Consider the following 19,656-nt stretch of genomic DNA (forward strand, 5'->3'; position numbering starts at 1 on the left):
AGCTGGGTAGCACAGGGAGGCTGGTTCAAGCTTACCTGTGCTGCTCAGGGGTCTCTTAGAGCCAGGTGTGGTGGCAGGACAAAACATGCTGCAGCAGGGAGGCTCAACTGCCTGCACTGTCATCTGATAACCTCAAGCCAGTTGTGACCTCAGTGAGACAAGGTCAGGGAGCTATACAGCTGTCCAAGTCTCAACAGGGACCAGAAAAAATGCTTAGATCTCCTTTATTTTGGAGATATGTGTGTGTGTTTGAAATAAATTATAAAGAAAGAGCAGCAGCCCCAGAGATTAGTGTGCAACACTATGGAAAGCTTGTGCCTAAGCAGAACTCCGCCTATTGTCCTCCTGGCTTTTCTGGAGCTGCTCTTAGACTCTCTGGAGGGATAGATAATACAGATGATATGATTTATCATGTCAGTGCATACTTACAGACTCCTTAATCTGCAGATTATTGTCATAATCGTTTGTAATGGTTTTTCTGAGCCATTGCAGACTATCATATTGAAGCAAGTTTTCTTCCTAATACATGTAATATATTTTACGCTTCACATAGTAGAATCCGTATGAACAGTAAGCAACTAGGAAATCTCCTGAGAAAGTCAATGAAGTCTTGCTGAGTTCAGAGCAGTCTCTTTTAATCTCAGATTCTGTTTTTTTTTTTTAAACAAAATCTTTCCGTGACCTGTGTTTCAGATTGCCTCTGCACATTTCTTTGTGATTTTCAGTGCCATATAGCAATTAACCAAGTCAAGCGAATAGATGGTGTCCTTTTAGAATACCACAAAAAAAAAAATCTCTCCAGCTAAATGAGCTGTCTTCCAAGTGTATTTGCTCTTTACAGTGGGAGTCCTGACATCATCTTAACAATAACTATGGAACAGCTGTCCCAACAAGCACCTACATTACATTGTGAAGTTGTGTCATGCCGTGTGATGCATTTGGTGGTGGTGGCTGCTGTGTGGACTCGAGTGAGCTCTTGCGGGACAAGCATGACCGACTGCCACCTCCTGTGCCACGGGAACCCCGCCAGGCAGGGACTGGCAGCCTAAACGGGTTGGGGCTCTATGCTCTGGCAAGTGCTGAGATAGTTCTTAGGGGTCTAGTCTAGCGGATGAAGATGATGAAATGTGTCTCATTCTATGTGAGCATGGTATGTACTACCCATGGTACATTTGTGAAATGATTTGGAAGGCATAAAATCTGGAAAATGTTCCCTAATTTACAGTTTTGTCCCTGATCTCCCTGAGTATCTTTCTTTGATGTACCTGGAGAGTATGATAATTGTAGGAAGTAAAAAGACTGAACAATCTAATGTACACGATCCTCAGACCCTGCCTACAGGTTTCCAGTTGCCAGCTTTGCTGACTTTTATTTTCTTTCCCAGACATGCTTTTCTGTGTGAGTGATATTTTTACCTTAGTTGTTTGCACTCTGTTCAGTATTTTATATGCCCTTGCATGTGAACACTACTGGTGTTGGAAACATGCATTATCTTTTTTAAACACTCGTGGAGCTAAGCAAAACGTTTACACTTTAGCAGATAAATGTACTATTCACAAGTGTTTATATATTTTTATTTTTGTATTTACTTACATCTTTATTTGGTGTATATCATTTTAACAAGATGTCATTCCCTGTACTTCACGGGCTGAAATAACAAAGAAGCATAAATGACAACAGCATGGTCTCCAGAGATGTCAGTAAGATCATAGTGGGCCAAACTATATTCACCTTGCATGAATAAATGACTCCCTCGGTTCTGATCAAGTTAAGTCTGAACCAAAATGTCTTCTTCATCTACATCAAAAACATGTGCCTTGCTTTAAGTGGAGGAATATGCAGAATGCAAACCATAGATGTTTTAAATGAGACTAGCAGAAAAAACTAATCACAACAATTTCTGTGCTACCTTTCATAGGCTTATCAGGAGAGGACAAGAAAGTAGAAGCAGGAGAGTGTAAGGTCTCCTGAATCACTGTCTCCCTCTCCTCAGCTGCCCTTGACACACTGCAGCCCTGAAGCTGATGTTCCAGTAGAGTGTAATGCTTTAGGAATTATCAAGAATATAGTAATTATGCATGGAGAATATATTTAAGGAGGTATCTTAATAGTACTTGCTACCATACGGAGACAAACAGAGGAGTGCAGGTGCATGAATTAGTGAACACAGGAAGTGTGAGAAGGAATTTTTAGATAATCTTTTTAATAAAAATGATGTGACATATATATTTTATACAATATGATATATATATATATATATGTTTTTAGGAGTGCCAGAAGACACTGGGGGAAAAGGAAAAAAAAGACCTCTTCCTTTATGACTTTGGAAAACTAATAAATACTTATGTATCTTCTTGTACTGGTTGTGGCTGGGACAGAGTTAATTTTCTTCACAGTAGCTAATATGGGGCTGTGTTTTGGATTTGTGCTGGAAACAGTGTTGGTGACACAGGGATGTTTTAGTTACTGCTGAGCAGCATGTGCACAGAGCCAAGGGCTTTTCTGCTTCTCACATCCCCCACCAGCGAGTGGGCTGGAGGGGCACAAGGAACTGGGAGAGGACACAGCTGACCCCAACTGACCCAAGGGGATATTCCACACCATATGACATGACACTCAGTGTATAAAGCTGGGGAAGAAGAAGTAGGAAAGGGGGCATGTTTGGTGTGATGGTGTTTTTCTTCCCAAGTAACCGTTACTCATGATGGAGCCCGGCTTTCCTGGCGATGAACCATGGGAAGGGGTGAATGAATCCCTCGTTTTGCTTCGCTCATGTGAACGGCTTTTGCTTTACCTATTAAGTTGTCTTTACCCAGGAGTTTCCTCACTTTTATGCTTCTGATTCTCCCCCCCATCCCACTGGGGGTGGAGTGAGTGAGTGGCTGTGTGGTGTTTAGTTGCCAGCTGGGGTTAAACCAGAACACTTCTTTATTAGTTCAATCTTTCTTATAAAGGCTCCTCTTTTGACGCATTTAGTGAAAATACAATGTTGTTTCTATGTGACAGTATCTCCTGCATATTTGCTTAGCCTGTGATAAATCAAATGTTTGCTCTTACTAATTCTGAAAATGTTATTTTTCTTCCTTATTTTTCTTGAAAATGCGACATTACTATTTGTAACAAGCACTATGTCAAACAGCATTGAAAAACTGCATGTGACTTCACAGTTACTCAAGACAAATGTGTTATCTTTCATCATAGCATTTGTGTACAGCAGGTTACTTAACCACTGTAAACAGGATACAGGTCAAAGCATAATCAAATCAGTTTGGGATAACCCTGTTCATCTTAAAAAGAGTCTTTTATTTAAGGAATGTATTTGTAATATGATAACTCTTTTTAAGCAAACTATGCTAAAAGAGTTATTGACAGTGTGTCTTGACTCCAGACTGGTCATTCAGCTGGAAGTCACACAGGCATGGTCTACATGACAGAAGACAGAAATTAATTCATCATACTTTTATCGCCTGGGATTAAGATGGTTTTCTCATCTCATAGACACCTGTCAAAATCAGTATAATAATAGAAATCTAAGCAGGAAAGATTTTTTTCCTTTTCCTCTCAGATGAAAGGACTATCCATTGACTTTGATGCATACTGACAAATTAAAGAGACAGTTTTCTTAAAGGCATTCAGGCAAAAAGTACCTTATATTTTTCTTGTATGTGCATTTACCTCTTTACCACATGTACAGTGAGAGCCTTGGCAGTAGCCCATTGCTTGAGCACCAATTTGATATGACTATTTTTTAGAAAATCAGAGCCAAAATGTACATTTGAATAAACAGGTTCAACTGTTCATTTGTGTAAAAGCAGCATTCTGCAGGAATTAATTAGTTTTGTAAGACATGGTAGGTCTTTATAAAAGTACACAGAATTTTACTGTTTCTGAAACTAATCAATTCTAATGCTTGTGTCCCACAGGATGGGTTGACCCCTCTCCACTGTGGAGCAAGAAGTGGCCATGAACAGGTTGTAGAGATGCTGCTGGATCGTGGTGCCCCTATTCTTTCCAAAACCAAGGTAACCAGTGCTTTTTTCTGCTGGGATAATCCTTGTACTTTTTTTTAAATGTGATTCTGCATGTCTCGTATATTTAAGGGTTTGACAATAACTTTCCTATATCATAACTATTTAAAGTAACTGCGTGGGAGATCTCCAAAGTGAATGCCGTATGTAGCGCACATGTGCATATGTTAAATGTGTTAAATTGAGAAACACTCGAAGAGGTTTCTGTACCAGTCAAAGAGGTATGTATGGTAACTTTATCCCTCAGAATTTGAGTAGCTGAAAATCTCTGTATCTATCCTGGAATAAATACATGGTGATTACAATATATCTTCAGCTTGCACCAAATTGCCCTAAGGCTAGAGTAGCGATAAGAGATAAAAATAGAGCAATCTCTCTTTGCAGAGACAGCTCATATTTCCTTAGGACTTAGCCTGATTACCAGTTTCTCTACTTTCTATGTCTCTGCAGTTTATCATATAAAATTCTTCACGGGAATTTCAAATCACCTGTGCCAGGGTGTGCAGATTACTTTAGACTCAAGGGTTGGCCTTTAAGCACACACTTGCCAGGATTCTGCTGGTAGTGGTCTCTGCTGTGCCACAATTGCTGATTTTAAATCTCAGTGCAGCAGCTTGTTTTGGAGCACCACTGCATGCCGTGACTTTCCCTTTCAGGACTGACATTTGGGTTGTGCAGTTTGTTGAGGTTCTTTCCCAATATAACCTTCCACTACATTTTTTTTTCTCAGTCTGTAAGCAATATATTTCCAACAACATTTCTGTTTCTTTCTGTTTTTTCTTTTCTGTCTTTGTCATCCTGTCCTATTCTGTCTCAGCGCCCTTCTATATTCTGCTTTTCTCCTCCCTCTTCTTTCTTTCCTTTTTTTCCCCCTTAGTGCAATATATTTAGCGTTTGTCTGGGGAGGTTGGCACCAGCTTTCTCTTGCTCAGTGAGTCACTGGCAACTGCTGTCATGGGTAATCTGGCAGACAGGATCCAGCCCTCCTTTGCTTGTGGAATTTCCATGGACTCCCCAACCCTGACTTGCAAACTTCAGGAGCAGGGGGAGACAGCAAGGGGCTGTCCAGGAACCCCTGGGGCACGTCTCCACACCACTGCTACTCTCAGAACCTAAAGTTCATACTCCAGGGAGTAAGGTTCTTCCACATTCTCTGGTAGCTCAATTAATTACTTAAAAAAACAAACAAACAAACAAACAAATGTAAACCCTGTTGCTTTGGTTTCAACCATCATAAATGAGAGCTGCTCCTAGGGAGCTACATTTCTCTGCCGCATGGGTTTTGTATGTCAGGTGTTACCTCTAAGCTTAACCTGTTGTTCAAGGGTTGTAGTTTGACTTTGTTACTTTTTCTGAGGAGATTCACACAGCCTGGCCCAGAGTTCATTAGCCAAAATCAGGCAGATGAGAACCTGGAATAGTGGTTTTGAAACAGCCCAAGGCTGAAAGACACACTTTGGATGTTGACCTGCAGAGGCTTATGTAGACATCTTCAGCAAAATGGGGGATCTTCTCTGGAAGGCAGAAAACTATGTTACATGTTGAAAAGTGAATAGAAGTAAGTGCAGAGCTTCCTGAGTTTCCCTCTGATGTGTTAATTCTGTTGTTTTCAGAAGGTAAGCCAAGAAGTAACAGTACCTTTGAATGACGTTAATGAATCCATTCGTTTGGCACTGAACTACAGTACTGTCCTCTGGAAAAATAAGTGGCTCCATGCTCTTCAAAATAAGCCATATGTAATTGGAAATAGGGCACTTCTTTGATAGAATTTGAACTTCACAAAGTTTTCTCATGTTATATAAAGCTCAAAAGAATAATGGGACTGCAGTTTGGTAGCTGTTTCCTGCTAAGGATTGCTTACAGCAGTGCTGGCTCTTTTTTTCACTGGAATAACCTTAGAGTTATTTTCAGGGGAAGCCAGGGATTATCTGGGGTTTTCTACCAGTGAAAGGAAAACTGAATTCTGGTCCTGAGTGCGTCAATGGTCTTCTGTGTGAGAAACTACATGTCTGTGCATCAATTCTATCTTTTTTTAATTACTGTTTTTCTAGGCTTATTTGGCTCTTTTCCCTTTTTCTGCCCTCCAGCCCATTCTCCCCACCCCGAGTTAAGGACAATTTCCCTGATTAAAGTCCTTTGACACAGCTACAAAATAAGCTTTGTATCACTGATAATTTTATGTTTGCTCAGTCAGGCATTTGATGCTGTATTTCATCTCGGTGGTCCTCTTCTGATTTTTTTTTTTAAGGTATCATATGACTATCAACACGTTTGATTAATCTTGAACTTCTTCACCTTGTAATGTTTTCTGGGTAATCTTCAGAGAAACAGTAATATAACAGTGTTTACGTAGTGGTTTCATCTTGGAGTATCAATCAGTTCTTACAGTCCTTGATGGATTGTCTCTCACAACATGGATATGGGAGAGGAAAACATTGTTATATGTAATATTTCTATATTAAAAGTGGGAAGACAGAGGCATTGAAATATTAAATAACTTGTCTAAGATCGCAGATTATCCTCTACTGTAATGAATTAAGAGCAAGACTGCTTTAGGTCATAACAAAAGACAATATTCCTATGATGTTTTGTCTTCATTAAATTCTTTAGCACCCAGTCTTGTTTCTTACTCTTTTGTGTAAAGTCTTGGCTAGTTGCTGCCCTTTTCTCAGCCCTGACAGATTTTTATCAAGCATCTTGCTGATTTTCCCAAATTGATGTGTGGCTGCTCCGTTTCTTCCCTTTTTTTCCATCAATGTCAGCCTCTTTCATACAAGTCTCTCCTATGAGGGGGTCCCATGCCATCTTTTCCATTTCTTCCTCCACTAGTAAGCATGGTTTATTGGCTGTTATTGTTAAGAATGACACTTTTCACCTGAAGGATCTTTTTATAAAAATGGAACAGAACAGTGTGTGAAGTTTCATTACTATCACCTAAAAAGCATCATCAGTTACAAACTGTTATCAGGAGGGCTTGGTGACAGAGGGAAATTAGTCTTTTTTTATTCTACTGTTTAATACACTAGAAGACGAAAACATTTAAAATGCATTACTAATATGAAGCTTCCATGCAGATAATTGCTGTAGTAGCCTTTGGGAATGGGAGAGAAGCTTATCCAAGCCAACATAAATCACAAGTGAGATGCCCATGAGATAATCTCACTTGAAAGATATAACTGTGTCCAAGAGTGTCTGCTTCTCAACACTGAACATAAACTGCTTTTAAATTCTGACAGTTTTATCCTGTTTCCTTTCACCATCCTTCTTCCATGTCACTTCTAAAAATTACTTCACTGTATATTTCCACCTTTATTTTGAATGTTTGCCATTAGTGTTATGATATGGCCATGAGAAGAGAGAGGAAGGGGATAATCTGTTTCACAAAGCCTGAGATCTCAGCTGATTTTACGCTGCTACTTTGCCTTTGCTAACAGCGGTCACATGAGGGCACTGCATCTGTGAGCAAGAGTTACAGTTGCTCCATGACAGTAAACCTTGTGTACTTTCAGTCGTTTATAGATTATATACTATTATGTGTTACCAGAATAGCTCCTGCAATTGAATCTAGTTTTGTCATTAGAAAAGGACTAAGTTAAACATACAAACAAAAAGTGTGTCGAGGTTTACCAAAGGAGCTCATATACCTCTGCTAACAAGACCTTTCATTCTGGCATATTTTTTAACATTTTGTCATGAAATAGCACCAGTCCTTTAAAGTTCTGAGGATTATTTCTCTTGTGTTTTTGCTCTGGAAATGTAACACATGTTGGCAACTTGTTGATTAACTATTGTAAGCAGCGCAAGAAACAATTTTTGACAGAGTTTTCATTCCTAAACTGGAATCTCTGTCAGGTGTTTCCTCAATGAAACAGGACTTTACCACGGCTACTGGTATGACATATCACAGTGGTCTTGTTCAGATTCTTTTAGCCCAGTTGCACTTGAAAGTTTTGCTGTTGTACCAATGTTGGCTGGGAAGAATGGTCTCCACAGGTGTGTAATGTGGTGTAAGTCTCGTACAACAGAAATTCAGGAAAATACTAATGATGAGGGAAGATTGTAGTGATTGCTGAGCTCTCACATATCTGGTATATGCAGGCTACATTACTGTGGTGAGTTTAATGCAGCTCTTAGAATCAGCAAATATCAGAAGTCACAAAGTGCTGTTCCTCATGTAAGTCATGTAACTCAAACAACCTATCTGAGCTATGCTGGCTGAAATAAGCTATGTTTCGGGCATTGCTGGTATGGTATGACTATTTCTTTAACACAGAGCTGCCTACAAACTCTAGTCAAACAAGCTGCAAATTCCATGTGGTTTTTGCCAGAGCGAGAACCCTCATTGTTACATTGAACATGTTAAGTTTAATTTGAGTGCTCTCTGGGCTTGTAAAATCTTTCCTACAACAAATGCTTTTAAGAACAATGTGCGGGAGTTTTATTTCTCTGAGTAGCTTATAACCCATCAGTGGTTTGTCTTTTTGTTCACAGAATGGTCTGTCTCCGCTGCACATGGCAACACAAGGAGATCATCTAAACTGTGTTCAGCTTCTGATTCAGCACAACGTGCCTGTAGACGACGTCACTAATGACTATCTGACTGCGCTGCATGTTGCCGCCCACTGTGGCCACTACAAAGTTGCCAAGGTTCTCTTGGACAAGAAAGCTAATCCTAATGCCAAAGCACTGGTGAGTACACCGTGGGTTACTATTAACTAAACATTTCTTCCAAAGTTGCACTGAGACTTATTTGAGAGTTATTTTCTGCCTGCTGATGGCTGACAGTGAGGATCTTCTGTATTGCTGCAGCCCAAGAGAGGATGCTTAAGGTTCAAAGTCTTAATAATGTATCATGTAATCAGAGTAGACCTTTGCTTACAGACAGTCAACAGTTATTTATGAATTTCTAGTGTAACTAGGGCAGTTTTGCCTCCTGGTAGCTTGTTATGATCTGAATACATGAAGTAGCTGTAGATGTAACTGCTGCAGTTTTTAGTATGGAGACAATTCTCATTTTCTCAGTGTTTGTAAAGAGAAAATAATCAGCAATGCTTAAAATTGAATTTTTATTAGCTCTCAAATCTCTGAAACAATAAAATGTAGGAATGAGTTACATAACAGAAATAGGTGGTATTTTATAATTATGTAAATGGAATCATATGCTTTTCTACTTTAAAAATTACTCCAGCAACAAAAACTTAGTGTAATTAAACTGTATAGAAACTGAATGCGTTAATGCATTTTGTTCAAAATTTTACTTGCAATCTATTGTTTTTAAAACGTCTTTTTGATTTGCTCTTTAATAACTGTTTCAAACAAATGTATGTTCTGACATTAATTGGGCTGACTGTTGGTTTCGCAGCCTGATGCTAATAACTCACTCAGTTCCTGAAATATTATGTGAGGTCCTGAAACACTCACAAACCAGGTGGGACTGACTCTCTTGCGAACAGCACAGGCTCCACAGATTTCCTTCTCTCAGCCCCTCTGTTTTTGTGTGTCAGATCAACCTGTCATCAGGTGTCTTTTGTCAATGTACTATGATATATAGAGTTTGTTCACTATAATCAGCAAGTGGGGAGGCTGCAGGCCTGTAATTTTTATTTTTGCCTCCTGAAATCATCAAATCATCGTGAGGTTTAACTTGTCAGGGTTGCTGGCAGTGGCCTCTCATTGCTCTGGTAACCTAGCCAATAATTTCCTTTTCTTCTAAATCTTCTAGTGTTTCCTTTTATCCTGTCCTGATCCCCGCTCAGGATGATTAAGTAGAAGTAGCGTGAGTGCAGTATCTGGAGCTCGAGCTCACCCTTCCCTGAAACGCATCTGAGCATCCCCGGGACATTGTCCACTAACAAGGGGAGAGCTGAGAGCCGCTCATGCTTAACCGGGACAGACAATTGCACTGCCCTCACGTGACAAAACTATACGATATTCTTTACTATATGGCAGGTAAAAAAAGCTAATTTTGATCAGATTTGAGGGACCAGCTCTGACAGCTGTTTTCATAATTGTTTTGCAGAGGCTTTTTTGATGAATATACAGAGCGACATCAGCATTCTGTGCACTGATGTTATTGTAGCAGTCATGGATGCTCTGGACTGCTTATTCTCCTGTTTTACTTGTTTTCCTGTTGTATTATCTCATGCCAAATAAGATGGTAGTTTTAAACATTCACTCTGCTGCGCATGCAACTTTTTTATAAAGGAGGGGACAAAATAATTGTAATTACAGTAAATTGGCAGATAATGCATTAAATAATGGAGCTAAGAATAGTTTAGAAGAGGATCCAAATTCCAGATCTTGTAAAGGTGAAGTACTTTTTTTTTAATCAGCAGCTCTGAAACCAAGAAACCCCAAACCCCCCAAAAACCCTCCAACACACACACACACACACACACACACACACACACACACACACACACACACACAAAACCCAGTCAGTTAATACTGAATATCCTTAAGCAAAAATTAAGCTTTCAATACTTTTATGCAAACTGAAATTTTTTAAAAATGATTTCTTTATTGGAGTGGGAAATACGCTGCATAATTAAAACGGGCTATATGAAATACATCTTTTTAGAAGGTTTTTCTCTTTTACATGAATAATTTAGTGAAGGCAAAACAAATATGGGAGGTGTTTTGCTAAAATAGAGGAATGTTTTCTGTGAATTCCATACCCCATTCTACTTTTTTAATGACAGATGTGTTATCAAAAAGTATATTCTTTCTCATTTACAGAATGGTTTCACACCTCTTCACATTGCCTGCAAGAAGAACAGAATAAAAGTAATGGAACTTCTTCTGAAGCACGGTGCATCCATTCAAGCTGTGACTGAGGTAAGAAGTGGGCTTTTTACATTTGTCTTTGTTTTTCCTACAAAATTCACCATAACTGTATTGTGTATTTTTTTATATTTCTGAAAGAGCATCTACTACCATTCAACTCAACAATTATTTTCAACTAGATATTACCAAATAATAGAACTGAATAATGAAGTTAGTTTCCCTAATGGGTTATAGCACCCAAACAGTTTATATACTTTGGGAATATAGTGGGGATAACAAGTGAAACATAACAGATTTAAAAACATTTCATAAACTTTTTTTTAAAAAAAAAGATCTATCATTTCTGATTTTCACCTATAATTTCCTGCACAGACAATGAAACTCGCCCTATTAAGGAGATCAAGGTGAAGACTGTGCTTCATTTAAGTCCTATTTTGATAGCTGGTTTAATTTGCAGACCTTCTTTTGGTTTTCCACACAGCAATGATATTCACCCACCATCTCGGGTCATCACAAATCAGATAGACAGAAATCGATTACTTGGTATTACTTCAGTCAGCATGAGATGGTCTGCCCCCCAGTTATTGGCACAATTTAGACATTAATGAAGTACCTCCTGAAAATTTGGTATTTGTGTGTATACTCTACTAAGGTAGGAGGAAAGGTCACATGTATGAATGTGTGATCACTGCCAAAGAAGCCAGGTTACAAAATAATAAACGATTTAATTAATTAAACAAGATACAGCTGGGATCAGTTCACGTCCCCAAAACAGAGTTTCATTTGAAACATGGGGGTTTGTTCTAATTATTCAGTAGTGAATCATACAGCTCCCTTCTGGCTTTCCTGAGAGAGAACTGAGCCTGCCCTTGCTACAGCTCACAGATCTCCAGACTAGGTTTTAAAAACCATTGGGCTTGTAGGTTCAGCTTGCAGAGTCTGGTTTGAAGTCATGTTAGCAAATCAGAGGTGCAAAGAGAACCTTAACAGAAGACATGCCATATCTCTCCTCCTTATTAGTCAGTCACTGTGGAAGTAGAAAAAGTATCTTTTTTAATTTTATTCCTTTTAAATACAAATAATTAAAAGAATGGAAGCAACAGCAATACTTAACTATACTGTCTTGTGTGAGTAGACCAGGTTAACAGTCTGATCTATATCATCTAAATTGCTTGTTCAAGCAAAAACTTTCCAGAACAAGAGCTCTTCCTTTATATCCTGTTGCCTCTACCATGATCTCACATGATCTCAAACCACGTTTGACTGCATTTGTTGAGATCCATCACTGTACTTTACTGTAGGGGTCTGCTGTCCTGCTGCCTCTTTCACTGCCTGTCTGTGTCATAACAACTTTGCAAGGCAGAATTAGGAGCTGATACTTCTCTAGTAGCAACAAATGGGCCAGGAAACTTTACAGTATTCCTTCCTAAGAAAACCCAAGACTAAAAAAGTGTTGGTTGTGAGATCTAAATAAACAATACAAATGTAGCAAGAGGAAACCATACCAAATGTCACAAATAGCCATCGTTGCACGTAAACTGTTTATTAAAGGTAATGCTTATTGCCTTTTCTATGGTAAATTCTGCTTTCCAGGTAGATTCCATGCTTCCATGTGTAGATACTGCACCTGTTTTTTTTAGCTGCAAGCTTGAATCTCCACAGTATGAGTTAGTGTTTATGGTTAAATATGCCACACATGCATTGTGTTTCCTGTGGTCTATTATTTGAAAAGCATTTCCTAAATTATGTGAAACAGGGAAAAGAAATTACATATTCAGCCAGTTATTCTGCTTTCCTGCTAATTTTTGTTGTTATGCAGGAGAAAGGAACAAAAGGGTGTTATCCTCACCTTTACCCTCCTGGGATGTGTATATATCTATGGGGAAGTTGCCTAAATCAGAGGTTTTCCAGAGATCCACCGATCTTTCTCCTTCTCTTGGTAACAAAACTCCCCTCTGCAGCCTCTGGTGGACAGTTGCTCCAGCTGTGCTGAAACAGCTGTGAAGAGGCTTTAGGGTAATGCCACTTGAAGAAATATTAACTATTGATTGGATTTCTAAAGCAAAATCCTTGAGGTCATGCCCTGCTAAATGACTGCTCCCTTTTTTCCCCTCCCCTTCTCCCTTTCTCTCTTTCTCTCCAGCCGCTCTTTTATGTCTTGCAAAATGGCAGTGGTACAGATTTGTGATGGTGCCACAAGGTCCTGAGGGAAGGGGGAAATCTCTTTAGCCTGTGTCATCTGTGTCTGTGCCTCTATGGCTGGATGCCACAGTTTTGAATTCCCTTTCTCCTAGAGAACCAGGAGGGATGGAGCTCACCACTGAGTTTAATAGGCCTTTTTGTTCATCCAAAAGCAACAGGATTTAGTGGGGACAATGGACACTGCACCTTTTTTTGCATTAGCTAAACTTTCCAGAAAGTCTTATCTTTGTACCAGGAATACTTCTACTTTTTCTTTTTTTAATCCTAGTTCAAAATTATGTTTAGCAAAAACTTAGCTAAAAGCAAAATTTCTTCCCTATACTTGATTTTAGTTGATGAATAGTTACCAAATCCCTAGAAGGTTTTTATATTTGCTCATCAATCATACTCATAGGTGTTTCCAGTTCTGTGTGCCCTTTAGATTAAGCATGTGCATGTGTTTTTGAGAAGATGAGATCCTCTCAGAAGAGCAGGCGTTTAGGTTTACTTACTTCAGAAAAACTTACTTTTTCCCTATGGCATTCGTGTAAAGGAGTGTGGCAGCAGGTATTTAAGTTTGGATTTGGTTTGATTTTCAGTCGGGCCTAACTCCAATCCATGTTGCTGCCTTCATGGGACATGTAAATATTGTATCGCAGCTAATGCATCATGGAGCATCACCCAACACTACCAACGTGGTGAGTAACAGGTTTCTCCTCAGCATGGCAGAACTGTGAATGCATTATAACATCTGGGAGCAGCGCGGTCGTGAAGCGCCCAGTTCTGGTGTTCACCACCCACCTCTGCAGCAGTCGTGGCTCCAGCTGGAGCCAGGGAAAGTGCAGCCTGCTGGCTCCCATTTGGGAGATGCTTGGCAGGTGGAGGAAACCTCAAAAGAGGCTGACCTGTATTCTCTTTATTTTCTGAAGCAAAGAGTGAGAACATATACTGTAGCTTCTCATGCAGTTTTTGAGATGTGTACTTGACTGTTGAGCACTGTTTTCTAGGACCCCGGGGGCTTACCATTTAGGGGAAGTTGTGCTGTTATCAACAGATTGCAGCAGATTGTCGGGACATATTGCCTGTGTCTGTGCAGCCGTGCAAGGCGCTTTTCTGCTGGATGTGCACTGTGTGCCCCGAGGCTCCCAGGGCATGTGTAAAAACTGAAGTCATTGTTAGATGGATATCTGAAATTCGGGAAATTCGAGGAAAGTAGAAGCTTGTAGATTCTTTTTAGCACTTTGGCCTCAAAATCTCCCTTTTACCTTCCATACGCATGTGCAGTTGGAAGACAACTTTTTATTAAAGCCTTAATCTGTTAATTCTAGTAGATTATAAGAAAAAGCAACACCACTTGTAAATTAGTAGGTGTTTGTACCTGAAGACATATTGATGTCCAAAAATGTAGAAAGCCGTTTCCCCTCCTGAATTTTTTCTGGTTTCCTGGGATTTGTATTTAATTAAGTCCAGGAAGCCTCAGATTAATGTACTCAGTAATGACTTTTTTTTCTCTTGTTCACCCATCTTGGTGCTTGTCAGATAACAAATGATAGTGGGGACACAGGGCATGGCAGGAGGAAAGCCAAAAATAAGTGTATCTAAATATAAAAAAAAAAAAAAAAATAATCAAAAACCAACAACTTTTTGTTTTACTGAATTAGGCTCTGTTTAAATGAAAGTAATTTTTAACACCATTAGTAAAATGCTAGTAAAAACAAGAATTGCACTGTCTCTTTTCAGCAAGAGTAGTGACAAAGGCATTGTTGTGTTGGAAAGCTGACCCTGAAATAAATTGCTTTGCAGCATAAGGCTAAGAGGTCAAATATTGACTTAATCTCCCATTTTGCTCATGGACAACTACTACAGAATATTCTAGCGGAGATTATTCTGAACTGGGTCACCAGTATTTTTGTATTTCTGAAACATGTTGGAGTTTTTTTTTTTTTCCTGCAGTGTGTTTTTAATGATATTTTGGTTTTGCTGCTGTGTGCTAGAGAGGAGAAACGGCACTGCACATGGCTGCCAGAGCTGGCCAGACAGAGGTCGTTCGATACCTGGTACAAAATGGAGCTCAGGTGGAGGCCAAAGCTAAGGTAAGGTGATGGTACAGGTATAATAATGCTAGATTGTCTATAGTTAAAGCAAGTGATCACATTCATCTTGTGTGTGTTTCTTGGGAAGAGAAAGGGAGGTGAAGCCAAGTGCCTTGGCATAATGACAACTGATATTTTGTTAGATGCTCTCTTACTGTAGTTATGAGTGATCTGAGGAAGCAGGATATGTCAAATTCATACCATGCCTATACTATACTTTTAATAGAAACTGTTCTGTCTTTGAAGAGATTTGTTTTGGGGTGGGAAGCAAGGAGGGAAAGGAATGCCTCAAATCTGCTTTTATTTCTGCAGACCTATAAACCCTGTGCCACTTGTGTCTCCTGTTATGTCCATAAATCATCAGACGGTATCCATTCAAAATAGTTATACTTTTAAAGAACTTCTCCTGAAGTATGGAGGCACAGTAAGGGGATGTGGCATAGGGCTGGAAAGTAGGAAGAGACCCTATAGAAACAATTGCAATTGAGGAAGATGAGAAGGAAGAAAAAATAAATGCTCAAGAGCCACTGAAGAAACATAAAAAATAATGGAAGTAAAAGAGTTCCAGGAAACAGACATGGGAAGGACAGAAATGGGTGCAATAAGTAGCAGTCTTAGTAGGTAAAACCAGGAAAACTTTTTTTTTCCCCAAAACAGTGATTAAATTAATACCATTTCAAAGAAATCTGGTTTTCACTGTAGAATTATCATCTGTGAATAGGCTCACAAATAAAGATAGTAGTAAGAATAGCTACTTATAAGGAACTCTGACTAAATATTTATAGCAGATACTTTCCATATCTGCAAGCAGTCTGACAGTAGAAGTGAATCATGTGGTGTGTAAATCTCCCAAGACAGCCTTGAAAGTGAACAGCTCGTGCTCAGAAGCACAGTCATGCAAATATTTTCTAAATAATTTCACACAATGAATTAATTTGTGCAAACTTCCGTTGCCTGTGATCAAATAAGAACTAAATACAAGTAATAGATTATACATCAGCCATTAGAAATTTGTGGGAAACAGGCATAAACTGGAAATGCTTAAGAACCATAAAGGCTCTCTACCAGTCAGAGGAGAATTTCCATGTAGAGAAGCAGCATTTGCATCCTGATGCTCTCTCATCCTAAATCCCAAAGGTGTAAAATGAGTGTTGTAGGACAGGCATGGGCAGAAATCTCCCTGGCAGAGAACACCCCGAAATACTCTGCTGCAGGATGTGGGGTAGCAGTGCTCAAAAGGTAGGAGATTCAACAGGGGAAACTGGAGAGAGAAAGATGTTTGATCATGTTTGATGTGAGGAACAGGAAAAAATAAGGTCATAGGCTTAGTTGGCCATACTGTTGCAATAGCATGCTTGACTGTAAGATTGTACAACTGAGAATGGGGAGGACAAAAATACAAAACCAAATAATGAAAAAGGAAGAAATTAGCTATTGGATACTCAGAACACAGCCAAACACAATATATTCACTAAGGAAAATAAACAGTGAGACTCATGACAGGGCAAGTCTATATTTAGAACTACTAGAATTACTTTGCCGTTTTCTCACTGCTCATTCAGAACAGTGCATTTCAGCACTGTGCTTTATTTTCAGTTACATCCACTGTAAAGTTATCTGCAAAATACCAAACAAATCATTCAGCAGGAAAAATAAAAAAGCACAGAATACAATACTTAATGCAAGCTACAAGTCAATAATATGCTAAGGACCCCAGGTTATCCCCATCAACCGATTGTTAATGTTAAATGTTGATGAGAATCATAAGAGATCAAGATGTGAGGAACAGAGCTGTGCATTCACTGCAATTTAAGAAACATTTCAAGTTCAATGGGAAACTGAATGCACCTTAGTGGCAAAGTAAAGTGAGGCAAATCCAGATTAAGAAAATTGATTAGTTTATTTATTGTTATGGATTATGTACCTGTCTGGAGCACTTTGTGACAACATCAACAAAGCACAATATATCTTTATTATATGACAAAGAGAAAGCCAGCATGCATTATTCACTAGGTAAGACCTCAGTAGAATTAGTGCTTGTCTGCAAATTTGAAAAGCAAAAGAATCTGAGTAAATATTTTCTGTCAAAATACGAACGTTAGTTTTCTTACATAGAACTGTGTTGTTTCCTTTGTGTTTAGGATGACCAAACACCGCTGCACATTTCTGCTCGACTAGGAAAAGCAGATATAGTACAGCAGCTGCTACAGCAAGGAGCATCTCCAAATGCAGCTACGACGTCTGGCTATACGCCCCTGCATCTTTCTGCTCGAGAAGGACATGAAGACGTAGCTTCTGTCCTTTTGGATCATGGTGCATCTTTATCTATCATTACCAAGGTAGGGGAGCTGCAAAAGTGCTAGCTTCAATAGTAAGATATATGAGTAGTAAATGCTACTGGTGAATTAAATGCTGCAAGAGTCATACACACCCATAAATAATGTAAGAATGAGCTACATTTTGTTAAAAGGGCACAAGCTTCATGCTTTTACCTCAGAGTCAGATGTGTAATGTATCCCAGTGACCAGACATGCGTTTTCTCAGAATGAAAGGAATGCAGGGCAGAAATTCCTGTCGGGAGTAGATAAGCCATTACCCAGCCTTGTCCTTGGGTCTTTGTGGGTGTGAAGAAAGGAACTGACTCTTCCCTTTTTACAGTTGTTACAATGCAGATAGGGCTTTGCCTTGCAAGCGAACGCCTCCAGGCCTGCCAAGGCAGCTAAGAAGCTGCAGACTTGCAGTCTGTAATCAGGACTATGTGAGGGAATGGATGGAAACAGCGGTATCCTTGTAGTTCAGGGAAAACTTTGCCCTGAACAGGAGTGCACAAGCCTGCTGTATAACTGCTTTCTCCTACAGAAAGGATTTACTCCGCTACACGTGGCTGCAAAATATGGGAAAATTGAGGTAGCCAACCTCCTGCTTCAGAAGAATGCATCTCCTGATGCTTCTGGAAAGGTAGGAACAGAAGCGGCCACTGTCACTTGCACAGCAAATATCTAAATGCACATAATATTCTAATAATATCCTTCTACCTGCTTACCGTCACGCTCGTATCCACAGCCTGGATTTAACTGGAATGAGTTTCATGTAATAAACTAGTCCCTGTTGGGGCTGCCAAGAATCAGCAAACTCCTGACAAAAGTGAATTATTGTCATTAGCTGTCAACAAAATTGTGTCCTCTCTGTACCCATCCAGGAGAACGGAGACAAACCATACCCCTACCTTCCTGCGCAGACTACTTACAGTCCTTATCAGAGGATTCAGGCAGCTGGCTCTGCTCCCCCTGCTCTCATGACAGGGGGCAAAGCCCAGTAGGACCTCAAGCTTTTTAAACCAGCCCAGCTTGGATTTTTACAGATCCAAGGGACAGTTTACTTATCCACTGCAATAAAAGAAAAACATTGCTGAGGCTGTGACCTCAGGGTCAGAATTCCTTACCTGCTCTGTCCTGGGGGCAGCACAGATATGTTCTTCTCTGTTCATCTTCCCTGGGAAAAGTGAAAAGGGCTTTCACAGCTCAGTAAAGATTTTCAGATCTCTGTTTTATTTGTTGATTCCGAAGTTACCAAAGACTCTGGACACATGAATAACAAATCTGTTTTTTCACCTTATCTACTCTGATTGCCCAAACTCTAAAGTTTTCCCTGGAGAGGGTCTGTAACAGCACTTGTTTGTTCTGCATGTGTTTTTAGAGCGGTTTAACACCACTGCATGTAGCTGCACACTACGATAATCAAAAAGTGGCACTCCTACTGTTGGACCAGGGAGCTTCACCTCATGCATCTGCCAAGGTACAAGTACTGGTCACTCTGGGGGAACAATACCTAGGCTTTTGGTGTCACTTTATTCCCTGTCTACCTCTGTTCTTTCTAGACTGTTTATGCTCATTTACCTTGTTTATTAATTTCTCACAACCACATAAGGCTGTTGGAATAACTCTGCAGGTAAATAAACTAGCAGTAAAAAAGGCAAATATAGATGTAGAAACATTTACAATTTCTAGTTTAATTAAAGGTCAGTCTTGGCAAATACTGAGCCTTGCTTTCACTTGTCCAGTCTCCTCAGTACCTTCTCCAAGCCAGCCAATTTTATATCATTGCATCTTAACATCTATACAGGGCAGGCTTGGAGTTAATGCCTTGTTAAGTGGGGGTAGTTCCCCTGTATTGTGCCACAGGATGACTTCTGAGGTGTGATATGTTTCTCAGTACCATGCATGTAATTGTTAATGTGCTTTACAATACTTCTACCACAGTGTAAGTGGACTGGTGAGAAAATTAAAAAAAAAAGTCACAACCCTTCTTTGATTGTAATTTACTGTGGGCAAGACAACATACAGTGTAAGATTTTAGGGGATGTAAAAAAATAAATAGTTAAATATATTCTAATTCTGAGTAGAAGAAAGAATTTAGAGAAGCTTAGAAGTGTCTATGTCTTTTGTAGATCCCAGTTTTAAGTATGGATCAATAATCGATAGTTGGAAAGCAGCAATAAGTAAAACAGGGTGGAAGCATAGGTAGGTTCAAGCGGCATAAGTGCAATGTAAATACCCCAGCTGAAACAA

General features: G+C 39.5%; 1 protein-coding gene across 1 annotated transcript in view; it reads left to right on the plus strand.

Annotated features, from left to right (window-relative positions):
* The window catches only part of ANK3 (ankyrin 3), a gene marked incomplete at its 5' end in the record, with an annotated part of 202,701 nt that overhangs the window by 84,035 nt on the left and 99,010 nt on the right, over positions 1–19,656 (plus strand). Inside the window, 8 exons of the mRNA XM_082052678.1 lie at positions 3,924–4,022; positions 8,520–8,717; positions 10,767–10,865; positions 13,595–13,693; positions 14,990–15,088; positions 17,230–17,427; positions 17,948–18,046; positions 18,785–18,883. Coding sequence (XP_081908804.1) covers positions 3,924–4,022; positions 8,520–8,717; positions 10,767–10,865; positions 13,595–13,693; positions 14,990–15,088; positions 17,230–17,427; positions 17,948–18,046; positions 18,785–18,883 — 990 coding nt within the window. The remainder of the gene's footprint in view (positions 1–3,923; positions 4,023–8,519; positions 8,718–10,766; positions 10,866–13,594; positions 13,694–14,989; positions 15,089–17,229; positions 17,428–17,947; positions 18,047–18,784; positions 18,884–19,656) is intronic.

Source organism: Streptopelia decaocto (assembly GCF_964273445.1).
Source record: "Streptopelia decaocto genome assembly, chromosome: 5".
Taxonomy (NCBI): Eukaryota; Metazoa; Chordata; class Aves; order Columbiformes; family Columbidae; genus Streptopelia; species Streptopelia decaocto.